General features: G+C 40.6%; 1 protein-coding gene across 1 annotated transcript; it reads left to right on the top strand.

The window, feature by feature from the left end:
- Positions 1-1,582: 1,582 nt before the first annotated feature.
- GLYATL3 (glycine-N-acyltransferase like 3) lies at positions 1,583-5,721 on the top strand (the record flags this gene model as incomplete). Its single annotated transcript, XM_084515339.1, has 5 exons — positions 1,583-1,660; positions 2,125-2,232; positions 3,175-3,316; positions 4,294-4,420; positions 5,298-5,721. The coding sequence occupies 5 exons, from the start codon at positions 1,583-1,585 to the stop codon at positions 5,719-5,721; spliced, it is 879 nt and encodes a 292-aa protein (XP_084371465.1).
- Positions 5,722-17,963: the final 12,242 nt, after the last annotated feature.

Genomic DNA, 17,963 nt, shown 5'->3' with positions numbered 1-17,963 from the left:
ATGAAATTTAGCACACAGAATGAGAAATGACCACTTTAATTTCACTACCACTGAGAATGGTAATTATGCGTATATGCAAGGCAGATCATTCATTGTTATCAGCACAAAGATTAAATGTCTTAATGAAAAAAAAAAGAAAAAAAAAAGAAAAAAGTGTTCTTGCTGGATCCTATAAAACCACAGAACGGCTGAGGTCAGAAGGGATCTCTGGAGGTCATCTGGTTCAGCCCTCCCTGCTCAAATACTCTTGCGCAAGCCTTTTAATACTTCATTAACTACGCTTACAGGTGTAGCTGGTTCTGGTTTTTATTTCCATGCTTCTCAAAGGAAAGAGAGAATCAAGCTTTTGGATAAAGAAAATTGTATTTTAGAGTTTTAAGACTGTTCAATGATGCTGTCTTTCCCCATGCAGAAGCAGCAACAAAGTAAATGAATTTTACTGTCTCCTAACTTCAAGCTTATTATTGCAATTTAGAAGGACGAGCTACAAGACTGAAAGGTATGTGATCAAGTGGTCTATCTGTGCACTATTTATTTCCAATCTGAACGTATTTCCAGCCATAGAGCTGTAGGAACTGTCCTTATGTAAATGTAGCCATGTACTCAAACACATGCCAGTTCTGCTTTTAGGTATAGCATGTACTGACACAGCACTGTTATGACACAGAGGGAAATTTTCCTTTCATTATGATGAGAAGATGTGAGTGTGAGCATAAGAAAAGCAGATATGCACATGTGATCAGAGAATGGGCTACTTTTTTCTTTTTTTGTGTTTGGTGAAAGAAGACAAGGAGCAAAGAGAGATTGATGCAGCATAGGGAGATGCTTTTTAGATGAGTTGAAACACATTTAAGAGGTAGAAAAGAGGATAAAGGATGTGGTACTTCTGGAAAGCCTTAAGATTTTAACTCTTTTCTTGGACTCTTACTTAAGAGAAAATTCTTTTTTTTTTTTTTTTTTTTTGCTTCTCTCTCTCTCTCTCTTTTACAGGCTGTAGCTATGTTGTTTTGTATGGGTTGGTTTGGGTTCCCAGCAAAACTGGAAAGAAAGAAAATGACCAAGGCAAGGCAGCTGTTTCCCACGTAGGATTTGTGGCTGTCATTCTCACAATATCTCCTGATGAACTGTCCCAAATCACAGCCTAAAATGTTGAAGGCTGAATCAACATGCTACTCATTACTAGTTAGTAGCTAGTAACATAGTTCAGTTATACCTAGGCTTAAAAAATTGGTGGTAAGTGGTGGTAAGGATTCCCTCCTCTCTCACCTCCCTGTGTTTTTGGTGTCAGACATATGAGAAAGACTTCTCTGTGAATTTATCTATAACTGACCTGGCAGATGTTGCACAAAAGCTGGTGCTGGATAATAAATTAAGCCTGAGATTTTCTGACTCCAGCTTCTGTGAAACACCATCCCATCTTGCTTTTCTCTTTACATCCATCTTCTGAAGAAACAAGGGACTTGTGGGAGCTATCTCATTTTATGAAATTAGCAGGTATGAAATTACTTGTTACCTAACACTGCTGCTTTTCTGAGTGACTCTTACACCTCGTGTGTGTTTTTCAGGAAGGTTTGTAAGGAAGATGTTGGTGCTCAACTGCTCCACAAAGCTGCAGAAGCTGGAGAAAATGTTAAGGTGGAGTTTTCCTGTGTCCCTCAAGGTAACACAGCACAGACCTGTTCTTTTCTGTGGTACTTCCATCAGCACATTGGGACATTTATCTGGGAATCAATATTCTGGGGAGAAGGTTGTGTTTCTTCTGGTCTGACTGATAACTGCTGTTTATATGACTACATCTGAGATATCCATGTGGCCCTGCTTACTGAACTAAATCTATGTATTTAAGAAAAGAAAGGAAGAAGCAAACCTGTCCCTCCAAATCTCCAATCTCCCAGTCTCCAATTCCCTGCAGAGTAATTAAGGTTGCCATAGTTACACAATGATTTATCTTCATGATAGATAATGTCTGATGTGAATGTGTCAATCTATGTGATAAATGTGTGTATATGAAAATCTAAAGGTGTGCTTTCAGCTCTGTGTTGCTGGTACATTCCGCAGTTTATAACACAGGTGCCACGAGTGCGTCTCACGCTGTCTCACTTCTCTTGGATCTTCATCCTACAGGTTTATGGAGCTGTGATGAACATCAACAGAGGAAACCCGTTCAGGAAGGAGGTGGTGGTAGATTCATGGCCAGACTTCAAAGCTGTTATCACCCGTCCCCAAAGGCAGGTACATATGCATGTTATTAGCTTTGTTTCTGAGAGCTTTGTGAATGGGGAGAGCTTTATCTGGGAAGCGTGTAGCCAGAGAGGGTGGGAACCATAAAATGCAGGTAGGTGCAAGAGCAAAGCCCACTCCAGGGAGTGCTGCTCTTTCCTGAAGCAAGCTGACTAGTGACTATAGCCTAACCTAACTTACCTGTGAAGTACATGCTCTAAGTAATTGTAAGCATCCTGATCACACTGACTGCAGAATAACTTGCACAGCTTATGCAGGGACATATTTTACCTGCACTCATGGCACTTGACTGAGCCTTATCAGGAGACAGGCTCCTGTTGGTGTGGTTTCGCATCAGGTAATATGAGTGCTGCTTGTGCTAGATCCTTGGCATGCTGTTTGGGACAGCCAGTGCTCCTAGGCCAGCAGTGCAGGAGTCAGCACAGGACAATGACGATCCCCAGGTTTGGATGTTGTTGCCATCCTGTTCTGGAGACTGAGAGGATTTAACAGTATTGACGTACACTGACTGTGCTATTTCAACTCAGGACAGAGAACAGGCATTGCTGCTATTTTGTTTACCAGAACATGTGCAGTCTAAACATGTTGACGACGGTGACCAAAATAAGACGATATGGGTTTCGGGGACAACTGGTAGAAAAGGTGGGTTTTGAACAATGAGTTCAGCAAGAGCTTCAAGAAACTGCCACCAGGCCTAGGTTATTGTGCCTTGGTTATACGAAGGCTTACTTCCATTGCTGCTTTCTGCTACTTTTGACACTATGGAGAGCAATAGATGTTTCTATTACTGAAACCACCAAGGAAGATGTCCTATTAAAATCCACTGTGAAGCTCCAACCATTGATGGATCTCCAGGGTTACCTTTCAGTGAGTTTTGATTCCAGTGTGAAAGGTTAATTCTGTATTTTTTCTTTTTTAAAGTTTAATTCTGTATTTTTTTCTCCCCATAATAAGACAGATGACCTTGACCATTATACTAACGCACATGCAGTTTTCTACAAGGAGCCACAGGCTTACCAGGAGCTACTGGAAAACACAAATGCCATCAACTGGGAACAAATTTTTCAGATTCAAGGTATAGTCCTTACTTGGTTTAAAGGAAACAGAATAGATGAACTTGTTGGTTTAAAAAGTCTTAATGGAGTGTGGATCCTGCCATTCTACTCTGCATAAAGGTGTTTTGTACTTATACAAAACACAAGTTCTAAGCTATTGCTTTTGTAGGATTTTTGTTTGTTTGTTTGTGTTACTGCTCAGACTGAGCTGAGCAGTAGTTAATGTGGTAATTAGAAGTCTAATGAGAGCCTGTGCTTGGAAGTTGAATGCAGACACCGCTGCCTGCTGAGGCCTCACCTTGGGCACTTAGTGCGGTGCTGGGCGGCACAATCTCAAAAGGGCATAAAACTGTTAGAGAGTGTCCAAAGGAGAGAGACAAAGGTAGTGAATGGCCTAGAGGCGAAGGCGTGTGAGGAGCAGCTGAGGTCCCTTGGTTTGTTCAGCCCGGAGCGGAGCTGAGGGGAGGCCTCATGGCGGCCTGCAGCTCCCTCACGAGGGGAGCGGAGGGGCAGGCGCTGAGCTCTGCTCTCTGGGGACAGCGACAGGACCCGAGGGGACGGCATGGAGCTGGGACAGGGCAGGGTCAGGCTGGGGGTTAGGGAAAGGTTCTGCACCCAGAGGTGGTCAGGCACTGGGACAGGCTCCCCAGGGCAGTGGTCACGGCACCGAGCCTGCTGGAGTTCAAGAAGCATTGGGACAATGCTCTCAGACATAGTGTTTTGGGTGGTCCTGTGTGGAGCTGGGAGCTGGATTCAATGATTTTTGTGTGTTCCTTCTGGCCCAGGATATTGTATGATTCTACAATAACGTATTTCTTTAGAATATATTTATTATGTATTACACACACACACATATACATGTATATATTTGAGTGTATTCTATAATTTTGGAGATCTCAGGTACCTGGCTAGTTCTGTAAAAAGTGTAATAGTGGACTTTATTAAAATATATATATATATATATTTTTTTTTTAAGTGTTCATCTTTGTAAACCCAGGGCTCCAGGATGGAATCTGTGGAATATCCAGAGCTGTTGCTTTATCTAAGCAGGTAGATGTGAAAACATCCTCCTTCCGGATGGTAATCCACTCAGACCCAGACACGCTGCCAGACGTCAAACTTCAGTATGTCTAAGGACACCATATCATTTATCAATGTCATTACAATCTATTTATAGAAAGTATATTTACATAACAAAGAATAGGAAGACTGCTAGGCTTTCTCTTTGACTGGGTTAAAAATCTGACTGAAGAATTACTTGCTAAGGAAATAATTAGAAACTTAAAACGGACCGATGTCATTCTTTAATATCTATCACTTTTGCAGTTTTATATTTCAGAATATCTGAAATATCCCTTCGTCTCTGGATGTATACATGAGCTCCACAGGCCTCCTTTCCTGTGTCATTTCCTGTGCTCCTTAGATTTGGCAGATAGACCTGGGATTTCCAAAAAATTTGTTTTTCACAAGAGTGCTTTACACAACTGCTTGAAACTTTCTAAGTTTTCTACATTTCTTCTGCCAGTGAGATTTGTCTGACATCAGAGCAGAAGAGCAGGGGAACTGAAGGCTTCATTATTTCCTGGGATAGATTTATAAGTAGTGGATTCAAAATCCAGAGAGATTCTGTGGGTCTTGGAAGATGAGAGATTGGAAATCAAATCCTTTCCACTCCTCTGTGCCAGCTATATGACACTGGGGCTACTTGTCTTCCTTAACAATGTTCACTATTTCTGTAAGGAATAGGGCATCTCTAGAATCTCTAGAATGTGTTGTGTGGATTCAGGAGTCTGTATAAACAAAGACCTAAAATGGAGCATCGTTCCCCTCTACAGTTATTCACAAAACTCCAGCCTAATGAGCTCAGGTCTCTGAGTCCCCTTTCTAATATAGACCTGGAAGCCCATTCAGCTGGAAAAAGTGGTTTTAAACCTAGTGTAGTATTTTGGGGAGTGTGAGGCACAGTTTTTTTTTCCCAATCTATTTTCTGTACTCTCTTAGGATGGATCCTAAATTCACCCTGGCTTACCTGGACATCTCCCATTCCAGCCTGCTCAACAAAACCTGGTCGAGAGGAGGCAATCCAAGGTGTGAGAAGTACCTTGCTAACCTCATTCGCTCCTTCCCCAGTGCCTGTGTCTTAGATGACAAGGGATATCCCCTCTCCTGGAGCCTGACAGACCAGTTTGCCACCATGATTCATAGTTATACTCTTCCAGAGCATCGGAGAAAGGGTTTTAGCAGACTTGTGACTACCACTTTAGCTAAGAAATTACATAGCTGTGGCTTTCCGGTACAAGGTAATGTCCTGGAGGCAAACCTGCCATCTGTATCATTGCTGAAAAGCATGAATGCCCACTTTCTTCCCTGCTCATTTTTCAGAGTGATTCACACACCTTTTCAGTTTCTAACCAAACCTCACTAATAACCAAACCTCACATACTTCTGCATTCAGACCATCTTTTGCGTGCTGCAGGAGCACTTTGGTAGAATTTAATAATCTGGGTGAAATCAAAAATCTTACAGCATGAGCCTAAAACCAAATGTAGTAACCGCTTATGACTTCTCTGCTTAGAGGAAACTGCTCATGGAAAATCCAAAAGACTCAGGAGTGGTTGTAAGTTTAAAAATTGTTTTGTAATTAAACTGTAATGGATATTCCTGTTGTACTGCTTCTGACTGGAGAATTAATTATTCCTTCTGTATAACCATTTTCTGGGATATCTGCATCACACTACTTGGATGTCTCTAATCCCGTCTGCCTGTCTTGGTATAAGTCCTCAAGCCTTTCCTTTCCCTATGATGGCCTAAGAGAAATTAATATGTGAAATTAAGGAGCAGGGAAATCTACAAGGAGAAGTCTGAACTAAAGAAGGTGTTTTTTTCTTTTCTTTTTTTTTTTTTTTTTTTTCCTGTCCTTTAGAGAGACAAGTCTGTCTTCTTTCTCTTGTTTTTGTCAAGAAATTCATTTTTCTGACCCGTAGCTATTCAAAGATTCATAAGAGAACAACTGGCATGTTGAGAATTTTCTTAAACCAAGTGGATCCTACAATGGCAGGAAAGTTTTTAGCTGTGTGTGTCCTACCCTTCAGTGGTGTGTACTCTGGGCACCCTAGAGCTGGATGAATGCAAAGCATCTCTCTTGACTGAAGTGTCTTAAGTGAGGTGAGGACTAGGAATTAATGTCACTGCTTCAGAATCTGATTTTATTTCCAAATACATCTGAAGACTGAATTCCAGAGGACATTAATAACTTTTAGTATTTCCTTGTATTGTATAAATTACTGTTCTGGGCCACCTCTTCCAGCACCTAGATCTCAGCCTGAGAACTGTACCAAAATCAGATCTCTACTGGGAAACAGGGCAGTGAGAGATTTGTTATACCGCTCTGGCACTCAACTGTGATCTGGAGATAGACTGTGTTTTCTGTTAAACCACTGTACTTCCAAAACTCTGTTTGGATCCATCTGGATCCAAAGTTGGATTGTATAAAGCCCTGAGGAGCCTGGTCTGGTTTTGTGGCTGACTCTTCTTTGACCTCCTGCAGTCCCTTCCAACTCAAATTATCCTGTGGTCTTGTAAGCAAGTGAATCTACTGGCATTCAAGTTTTGCACCTCAGTTTTGTTGCATTTTGGATTTGAATGGGTGTGACTGGAAACAGGATGCAACTGTGAAGAGAATGTGTGCCAAAGGTTTCTGCATTCTGGTGAATTTACTGCACATCTCTAGTATTTTGGGGATATCTCTGTGCAAATGTATGTCCAGCACTGCTGGTAAAGTTCCTCTTAGAACTGATATGAGCCAGTCATTAGATACATAATGGGGACTATCAAAATTTAGCAATAGGTGTCAATAGGTTTCTGCTTATCTACTGAACATGAATCTGGTCCAGAATAAAAGGAGTCCTATTTTATTTTGAAAAGGAGATTAACTAAAGCCTGAGGGAGAACCAGTTTTGGCAATCCCTTCTGACAAAGGAGAACAGAAAGGTGGAGTACAGACAAAGGCAGAACAAAGAGTCCAGGTGTTGGAAGGGGACCCTGTAAAGCTGTTCAGATTTATTCATGAATTCAACTGGGGAACAGATCAAAAGAGATGAGAAAGACAAACCATGGGGGAAGGAAGGGAACAAAGATTTTAGGGTTTAGTCTGCTGGAGAAACACGGTCAGGTTTGTCTCTTGACTTGAGAATGAGCCAGGAGCTTCAGGAAAAGGACCTTAGAGAACCAAGCCTATGGAAAGGCTCTGAAGGGACTCAGGAGGAATCTTGGGCTAGTTTGTTATGTTTTCTGCCTATTCTTGTACTAACAGCAAGGGTGCCCTTAGTCCTGTATAAAAGTAATTTGTCAAAGTAAGTGAGTTTCTGTGCTGTGAAGATTTAATGCAGCCAGCACATAACTGGGAGCTGCATCATAGAAAGCAAGAGAGGAAAAAGTGCATTATACACAGATCCAAGGGAAAGCTCGGTACATCCCTTGGTATATTCCCTTGGCATACATATATATGCCTGCAGGTCAGAGAGGGGATAATGCTTAGGCACATCCATGCGCTAATTACAGTGTACCTGACAGAATGGCACTAATGGAAGGCACCTCTTCTTGCTAAATCTTTGTCTGAAGCAGACCTTTTGCATGAGAGATTTTGAAATACCAGCAGTTTCCAGGCTAAAATTATGAGTTTTTCTAAAATGAAAAAAAAAAAAAAAAGTGGATTGAGACATTTCATTTTTCTAAAATTCAAATATTTCACTATTATTTTAGCTTTTTTCATTTCATATTGCATTAAATATGATAATGTCGCTTGTATGTGCGGTGCAATTTGAAACAACATGCAGTATATATGAGTCACTCACACACATAGCTTGCAGATATGGTTTCAGAAAACCCAGCTATGACTGTACTTCATCATTTTTTTAAAAACTGAATTTTTTTTTTTTGAGCAAAGTCAGAATTCCTGGCAGGAGAGAGCTATTGGCATATAAGAGAATTTCAACAGGATTATAGAAAATTTAGAATTGCAGGAAACCATAGTGTTATGCTAGTGAGCAGGTGCACAGATGTATATACTCCTGACTCAAAGGCAGATATGGGCTTAAGGCAGCCTAGCATTTTAGGATATTTGAACATACCAATATCATAATTCTTATCTTAAGTTCAGTTAAGTTCTGTCATTTCCTTTGATAGATCCAGGTCTCTACCTCTAGATTCTACCTTGTTCATCCCAATTACACCATTTTTACAGAAGCTTTGGAGATCTTGTATAAAGTAAGAATAATTTCCAGGTACCTACATCCAGTGTTTGTTTGATATGAAGACAGAATATAAGCATTTGATAAGCAACAGCAAAACCTCAGCAAAAAGCTTGAGGTGGTCATACAATGTAGGACCCAGTCATATGAGAGGCAGAGTTTCAGGTTGCCTAGGAAAATAAAGGTCATGGAGCAAAAAGCAGGGTGAAGGTCAGACAAGATCCGTGACTTGTAATCCATTAAGTCAGTTTAATAAACATTAAACTAGTCGGCTTTAATGATATATTGTGATGCAATGGGCTAAATGTTGCAGTTATAGCTTTCAGGAAAACACGTGTGTGTTGAACTGGAAGAAGGCTGATCTAGGGCTACAGCTGCCAGCAGATGGCGTGACACGGTTGTGAAATGAAGACAGTTGTGAGATGGACCGAGCACTTCATGCTGCAGTTCGGGTGGTTAGCACCTCTTCTAACTAGCTCCAACTCCCTCCTTTGCTGGTACTAATCACAGAATTACAGAATCACAGAATTGTAGGGGTTGGAAATGAGCTCAAGAGATCATTGGGTCCAACCCCCTGTCCAAGCAGGTTCCCTAGAGCAGGCTGCCCAGGTAGGCGTTCAGACAGGCCTTGAATATCTCCAGAGAAGGAGACTCCACAACCCTGGGCAGTCTGTCCCAGTGCTCCGTTACCCTCACCGGGAAGAATTTATTTTGCATGTTGGGGCGGAACTTCCTGTGCCCCATCTTGTGGCCATTGCCCCTTGTCCTGTCCCCGCAAACCACTGAAAAGAGGTTGGCCAAATCCCTCTGTCTCCTACTTCTCAGGTACTTATATACACTGATAAGATCCCCCCTCAGTCTTCTTTTCTCCAGGCGGAACAGCCCCAGGTTTCTCAGCCTTTCCTCACAGGAGAGATGCTCCAGGCCCCGTATCATCTTTGTGGCCCTCCGCTGGGCTCTTTCCAGGAGATCCCTGTCTTTTTTTGTACCGGGGAGCCCAGAACTGGACACAGTACTCCAGGTGAGGCCTGATCAGGGCAGAATAGAGGGGAGGATCACCTCCCTTGACCTGCTGGCCACACTTCTTTTTATGCAAACCAGGAACCCATCAGCCCTCTTGGCTACCAGGGCACACTGCTGGCTCATGACCAAACTGTCGTCCACCAGGACCCCCAGGTCCTTCTCCTCAGAGCTCCTCTCCAGGAGGTCACCCCCCAGCCTGTACTGATACATGTGGTTGTTCCTTCCCAGGTGCAGGACTCTACACTTGCTCTTGTTAGACCTCATTTGGTTTCTTCCAATACTGGAATACTGGTGATAGCGAATGAGGCTAAACTTCAATACGCAAAGACTTTAAAAAAATGGAGCTTCTGACCACAGCTGAGTTTCATCATCCACCCCCTTGTTCTGCTTTGGTGGCAAAACGTGGCTGCCTTCATTAGTAGATGGCTTGACAGGCAATGGCTGCCACCCTGGTGACTGCCCCAGTTCTGCCCCAGCAGCACATCTGCAGGTCACCCATCTCATCTCTGCTCCTGCTGCTTCCAGCTGCCTTCTGCTGCCAGTGCCCTGTGTCCACCTGCACCTAAAAGCCTCTTTCCTGGCAGGGCCTGGGCTTCTCAGCATGGAGAACCGCTGGGGATTCACACTGTGATGCTCTGGCGGAGGTGAAACGATGTCAGAAATGAAGATGGAACAAAGAGCAACCAGGCCCAAGAAGTTAATGGCTGTGATGGGCATTCCCTGAGGATCAGGGGAGAAGGGGAAAGCTTTTAGAAGGAAGGCAGCTGAGGGAGCTGGATCTTCGTGCTGCTTTCGGCTTTCAGAGTGGGGCAGGGTGGCAGAGTGCTGCGTGCTGGCTAGCTCACACAGAAAGGAGGACATGGGATCGTGGTGTCCCTGCCTCAAAGGCTGTCTGAGGCACAGAGCATACGTCTGACCTCTTCTCCTGGGCTTGCCTGGATGAAATCTGAGGTTAAGGGCAGGGGGGGAAAAAGCAGGAACTCTAACGTGGGCAGCACTGCTTCTTAGGGTTTCCTTCACTATCAGTATTGATATTCGGCTGCTTTTAACACAGTAGGGAGAATCTCCCTGTCCAGAGGACACCCAGTTAACTTCAGAAATAATCTAATCTGGCCCTGTTGGTAGTTCATGGAAACCGGCTTTCATATTAGTGTGCATGGGCAGGGGCCAACTTGTATAAAGCAAATAAATATTTCAGTTCTGTGTTAGTACAGTGTAAACATAGGAACCCTGACAGGAACAACCAGGTCTTATAAACAATAAGCATGCAAATTCCCACTCTCTCAAAGAACAGCATCCTGTCAAAAGAGACTCAGTTTTGCCCATTATATAGAAATGCACCTTCTCACCAAATTTTATAAGAATTGTATTACAATAATATATTCTTATCTATGTATAAGAATGCTTAGGTAATAACTTTTGATTTGCTTGTTTTCAGAGCTTTGTTTTATGGTTCCATAACAAACCTGGGCTGAAATGTACTATCTCCAGGATATCTTAGTTAAGGCCTGGAGTGCCTTATTTGCCTGACTGATGTAAGTGACCCCTCTGTTCCTCTTGCACCACCTACCCACCAAGAGCTTTTTATCTATCAGGTATTACATTAAAGCCCAGTTACAATTCGCAGACATCTGCCAGCACCACCTAACTGTCCCATAAAACAGTGCCATTCTCTGCCTGCTCCCAGCAGGAGGCACTCAAAGGAAGATGATGCTGCATACAGAGAGGAGGTACCTTCTTTTGCTGGGTGATAACACTCAATAATCCCCTTCGGGGAGGACCCGAATAGCTAAGGAGAAGATGGAGCTGGTAAAGAGCTAGCATGAGAAAAACACTGGAGCAAGTCAGACAGCAGATCCCTCTGAGCTGAGCCAGCCCTCTCTACCTGCTTTTCATCAGTTTGGTCTGAACTGCAAATTATTTTCAATTTTTATTTTATTTGATTTTTTTTTGCTAAATGCTTCCCTCCTCAGGGGTGTCCTTGTGAGGTCATTTGACCTTTTTTTGGATGTGTTTTTTAAATGATGTTACACAATCTTGGATAATGAGCTGGCCAGGCTTTGTGGACCAACCCTCCTGCTGGGTCTGATGGAAGTGAAAAAAATCATTAAAGCATCTTTGTCATAAGGGTTTTGATCACATGAAGAAGATTTGGCATAAGGCTAACTCAGTGCATCCAGTTTTGCATGGAAAGTTTTCCCAATATTTACACGTAGGAAAGAAAGCACAGAGAAAAACATGTCTCTGTAGAGAACCACGCTGGGAAGTCAATTGTTCCTTAACAATTGTTCCTTACATTTCCTTAAATGTATTTCCTTAATAAAGCTGTTTTCTTCATGATCTTTCTTATATCAGAGTAAATTCAATACTCCCACTAGAAATGTCCCATGGAAAACATCAGGATCTGTAAAAATGTTGCGGTTTGCTATGAGTTGTTCATGTCAGTGTTAGTTATGCTTTGCTGGATGATAGCTAAAAAGGTTGTGTTTCACAACTAAATGTTTTTTGTGAACTTTAGTATCTAGTGTGAGCTTATTAAATTGTTCTTAGTATTTTTTTTAGTAATTTTGATTAAAAAAAAAGTTTTTCATGCTCTTTTGAGATTCACCGTCTTCCAATTTTGATTGACTAAAATTATACCAGAAGATATATATTAGAAAAAAGGTTTCAAAATGACACGAACTCATAATATTGGATTTCTCGTAGTGAATTTGTACATGTCTGCAATTACACTAAAACATATTTGATGCAAATTTTACCATTCGCTGTCAGAATTGCTCAAATCTCTCCACAACCATGGCATATGTAGATGTATGGTATGAATAATAGATGTTTAGTTTTCATATCACCTGATCCTTAAATCAGAGATTTTACTAGTGTATCGTCTCCTATGACAGAAATGTCAAATATTTGGCTGTAGAACAACTGTTGCAGACTTTTTCCAAAATATTACACAGATATATTGTCAATTTTTTCAAATGATGAATGAGTCTTCTGAAATTACTTATTGGGGGGGGGGGGGGGAACAAGGCCAAGATTTGGTATGGTGTATTGTTTTGGAAATTATTTTCTTCACTTCTGCAGTTATGCAATAAACTCGTGCTGCTGAAACGTACCAAAATTCACACATGCCAGCATCTCCTGTGGAAACACAGGGGACTGAAGTGAATGTATTTCAAAACCGGCTTAATCTGAGCACTGACTAGTTTTAGTTCCCCATGCACAGACAGGGTCATTTCCTCCCTTATTATTTCTGTCCTCTTCCATGTTTCATTCAGTCGTTAGTTGTATAATTCCCCATGAACCCTGCTCCAGTACAGCAAGTGTTTTCCCACAAATACCTGTATAAAAAGCCATGCTAGCATGGTTTTTACCCTGTGCTTTGTGTGCACAGACATGAGGCACGTAGAAAAAGAGAGCACAATCACCTTGTATAATGTAAAAAATGTAAAAAAAAAAAAAAATCTTTACAAAACTGGTAACTGAATAGTTAAGACTTTAAAGACTATCCAGATCAGAGCTATTGCTGAGGGACTTGGCATCAGTCAATAAAGCTTAGGAATACTGTAAGCTCCAAATGTTGCACATCCTGTATGAGCATCATGCAGAGATGCAGCTTCTGGCAGAAAGGAGGAACATCTCCATGCAGCATCCTTAATGTGTGTGCATTTGTGTGTGTGTGTGCTTAAGAGCCTCAATGTGTAAGACCAATTGCTAGAGTGACCGAATAGTCCTTTTTCCCCTCAAATACAATGCCTAGTGCTGTCAGCTAGCCATGAGATGGGAAAATCATGGGGCATACCACCTCTGTACCCTGAGGCTGGGTGGCATATGGCTGGAGACTTTGGTTTGGTGATCCTGATGCGCACTGAGTCGCTGCAGCTAGAAAATAAAGCTCCGCTGCTCTCCTGGGCTGTCCTGAACACAGGCAAAGAAGGAGCAGGGAACAGAGTAGAGGAAAGGGAAATCCAGGATTTTCTGGCCCCTTCTGCCCCATTTCTCTGTCTTTCAGTGGTTTAATGAGCAAATAGCCATTTCTCTACGTGCTGAAATCCAGGACAGGCTGCATCGCGGCGATGGACGGGGACCCACTGCCATGATGATTCCAAAACTCCCGGGGGTTTATTTCCATCAAACTATGGAAATATGGCAGTTAGCATGGACTAGTTAGTGAGATGTTTCATTCCAGAGCCATCAGGCAGGTGGGAAATGCTGGCCAGCAACGGCCAGAGTGCAGGAAACCTTTTTCCTGGCACAGCCCACGAGGAGGTGCTGTGGACTCGGGAACCGACCCGCTCACCTGCAGAGCAGAGACCCGGTGTCACAAGACCTTCCTATTTTTAACAGGAGTTTTCAGTGAAACTCAAAATACTTACGCTTTCTCTTTTCCCATATTTGCTTTGGAATGGTGCATCCAAAAAGGAAAGGAAGCCTCAGCTGGTGTTCTTTTGTGCAAAACAATATGCTTACTTGTAAAACTTCACAAGCAGTTTATATCTGATTTGAATTAGGCAAAACACCTTTTTCCCTGACTTCAGGTCTGCCTTTCTGTTATGCTTCTCATAAAGGAAAATGTTTGTTGTGAACAATAAAAGGAAAGTACCACTTTCCTGCTAATAGCTGTAATATCAAACCTCGGCCTTTAAAATAATGGGTTTCTATTCTCTCCCTAGACTAAAGGGCAGCCGAAGTGAAACATTCCCAAGAAGAGAGGGGGAAAAAATCCCCTAAAAACAATAAGAAAATTTCCCAAACAACCAAACATTCAGCCTCTGTCTTGTGCCAGAACTCTGTACTTTGCTTTCCACCTGACTGTGTGCCAAGAAAGGAAGAGATTAACCAAAAGCAAGACATAGGATCCTTTTCCCTGGGCCTGAGCTTTCACAGGGAAAGAAGAGAGTATGCAGTAAAAAAAAAAAAAAAAAAAAAAAAAAAGTCAGAATTTCTTTTGTAACAAGCCAGGGAAGAAAGATGTGTGATATAGATGAGAAAATGTGAAAGAGACAGAGGACACAATTAGTGAAAGGGAAGAAGCAGCAATTCTTGCCATGATGTAAAGGGTAATTAAATCATGTTCTAAATGGGGCACTGATGATGACTCTCTGTGGCTCCTGAACTCGCTGTATCACTTTGTCTTGTTTTATTGCCTGGGAAACACGAAGAAAGAAATCTACCTGCATTGCTGACCTGTGAGAAACCAGTTAATGATTGAAGAGGATGTTGAAGATGGGAAGTAAGCAGCATGAAAATTGTTGTGGGTAAATACCAGGTAGCTCAGACTTTGCCCTTGGTTCACACAGGCAGCCAAGCATCTGGGCTTTTCACATTTCAGCTCATCAGTAAAAATATTTTAGAACAGGCTCCTTTTGTGTTTTGAATCGTGCTTACAGAAATGTTACAAAAACAACTGTCAAAACTCTCAATTCAGCTCAAATAAAAACTCTCATACAGTAGAACTGGAAAGTAACAGAGAAAAGCAGTATGAAGGAAATACTTCAGAACTTTTAAATTCCTGCTTCCTGGTTGGTGTTTTGTATTGGCAAGCATTGGGGTTTGGGTTTACCCAGCCTTCACCAGAGCAGTGGTTCAATCATCCTGTTAGGTTTCAGGTATTCTAAGAGATTAAAAATGTGCTTTAAATGGCCAAAATGTTCAAGTTCATTAATAATCCCAGAGCACAGTACTATTTTCACCGTTGCAAATTAATCTTGAGTCTTGTATTTTTCCCCAACAAGTAAGTTGCATTATGTCACAGTAGATGCGGTATTCCTTCCCATCTTACTGCATTTATCGGGCAGATCCCTGCTGACTTGGCACACATTTTAATAGGCAGTGATTGTTCTGGGTGCAACAGAACGCCTGTGGCTTATTTTTATTGAGGCATGGGATAGGATCTTCACTTTCCTGGATGCAAGGAGGATTTTCATCGTGAGTTCAAGGCAACTGAACTAGTTGTCTTATTGAACCAGAATAAGGAAGTGGCATCATTACAAAAATTCTGTGGTGTTTTGCTAAAATGGTATTTGCTTATTATTATCTAACAGACAATAGACATACTGAACTATGGGATAGAAGTCCTGTATCAAAAGGGATTTTGTCAAAGTGGAGAAACCCTGTAATAACTGCTCAAATATTAAGGCAACAAGAAATGAGTGAAATCTGAAATATTCCTATTCAGATATTATATATTTCCAATTGTAGGTTGCATAATCTATGGTAGCCCTACTCCAAAACACACAGGCACAAGCATAAAGCCACATCTGATTTGTACTTGGTAATCCTCTAAGATCAATGGAGATAGAAAGTATATCTAAAGAGTCACTAGAATAATTTAGAAAGCATTGATAAGCTTCAGGCTAAACATCAAAAATGTATCCTTTACAAGATACCTTTTTCAGGACTTTGATCTAATCAGTATATGAACATTATCACACTTTTTTGAATTAAAGTTATGTCCTTGATGCTGATCTATCTACTACTTATAGAAAAGAAATCACACTCACTCACACAATATGTTCAGTGTGCTTACACTGCAAAAGGAATAGCCAGTACCTGTAAATTGCAGCTGCTGGGACTGCTTATTTAAAGTGCTGCACTTTCTTTTTCTCTCTGACTAGCAACCTCTTAGGACTTACTTTAGAACTACTTTATACAGAGACATGATGCACGACAGTTAACTGCCAATCTGGAATAGAAATGCCTAGCATCTCTATTATTTCTTAAACATGTATTTTAAATTGTAAGTATGATCTAGTACCTAGACTTTAATTTTTATTTATTTATTTATTTATTTTAATGATAGAACTACATGGAATTCTTCCAAATAATGCACACTCTAAATAAGTAATTTCTGAATAAATGTTAAACTATTTGAGAATAAGCCAGGCCTAGATGCAGTACACTTCCAAAATATTCTTATTTGAAACACATATATTTTGCCGAACTGCAAAAGGAATAGATATCCTTGGTTATTGGTCTTACTCATCCTCATTTGTATTGGTATAAACTTGGAGAACCTCCAGTATAGTCAATGGACTTGAACTTGTACAAAACCTTAATATAAAAGTGGGATGAGCAACAGTACTGACTTTGTATTCCATGAAAAACTTACGCTTCAGTGATTAGGGTTAATACATACTCTTATGACAATGACAATTTGCAAAGATCGTGAACTGGGTATTTGATGTCCATATTTATTTCAAGCTTCATTTATGGTGAAGGGCCATTAAGATTGGAGTTGATTAAAAAAGAAATAAAAAAAAAAAGAGAAAAAAGGGACTAGGCTTTTACTCATAAAATTTGCAGTTGACTCTTACTTTTTTATTGTTTTTTTTTTTTTTTTTTTTTTTTTTGAAGTGGATTGGATTCAGTGAAAATTTCAAAGAGTGTTCCCTATATCCAAAGTGGAATTTTGATTTAAAGGAAAAACAAACAAACAAACAAAAACACACATACAAATAGAAACAAACAAACAAACAAAAACCACACACACACCAAAAAAAAAAAAAAAAAAAACACAAAAAACAGTACAGGTAGGATTCATATTTAAGCCCCTTGCTCTGTGTTTGTTTTTAATTCCAGACTGGTCATTTTGGGGAGTAAAAATTTCTTTCTTTTCTTGTATTTGTTCTACAAAGACATCCATAAAACATTGGGAAATGTCTCACTGTTACCTTATTAGCAAGCACAGGATGAGAAATCAACTACCAAAGTTGTCAGAAAATTGCATCTCTATTTTCCTGCTTTATTAAGGAGGATTTCTTACCTATTCCATTTCAGAAATACACAAGTATTTACTTGGATTAAAAATTGCAATGCCCAAGCAGTAAGGTTTTTTTGAAAGAAAAGAACTTACTCCAGATTAACTAGTTGCTCATTGCAATGATATAGCTGATGGTCTCCATGGCTGGAAACGGCAGAGTTTTGATGTTCCCCTTCACAGGACTGTGAGTTTCATCAGAGCTCTAATTTTCTGATTTCAGTATAATAAAAATAGCATGAAGATACATTGTGCTGAGGTCAAAATGTAAGTTTTATAAGTTTATGGACCTTCAGATTCATAAAAATAATTTCATTTCAATTATTTATATATTTTCAAACATTGTTCATTTGGTGAGAGTCCATTCAAGCAGCATTAAAAAAAAAATCATATTTTAGCATTTAAACTACATATTTACAGGGCTGATATTTAAATCCTGATGCTTAATTTTTAGTATGTCCTAGAGAAATCAAACCAACCAAAACTTGTTTAGTAGGGCACACAATCTAGTTTCTGATTTATTCTTTATAAGCCATTACGATTTAAATTGTTACTATTATCAGAGAAAAACAGGGATTGAGCTACATGGTTTCTGCATGATGCTGGAAATCTGTCTCTACTGTACACCACATATTT

This window comes from Aythya ferina (assembly GCF_964211825.1).
Source record: "Aythya ferina genome assembly, chromosome: 3".
NCBI classification, from domain to species: domain Eukaryota; kingdom Metazoa; phylum Chordata; class Aves; order Anseriformes; family Anatidae; genus Aythya; species Aythya ferina.
The sequence above is the reverse complement of the archived record's forward strand: the minus strand, read 5'-3'. Positions and strand labels throughout refer to the sequence as shown.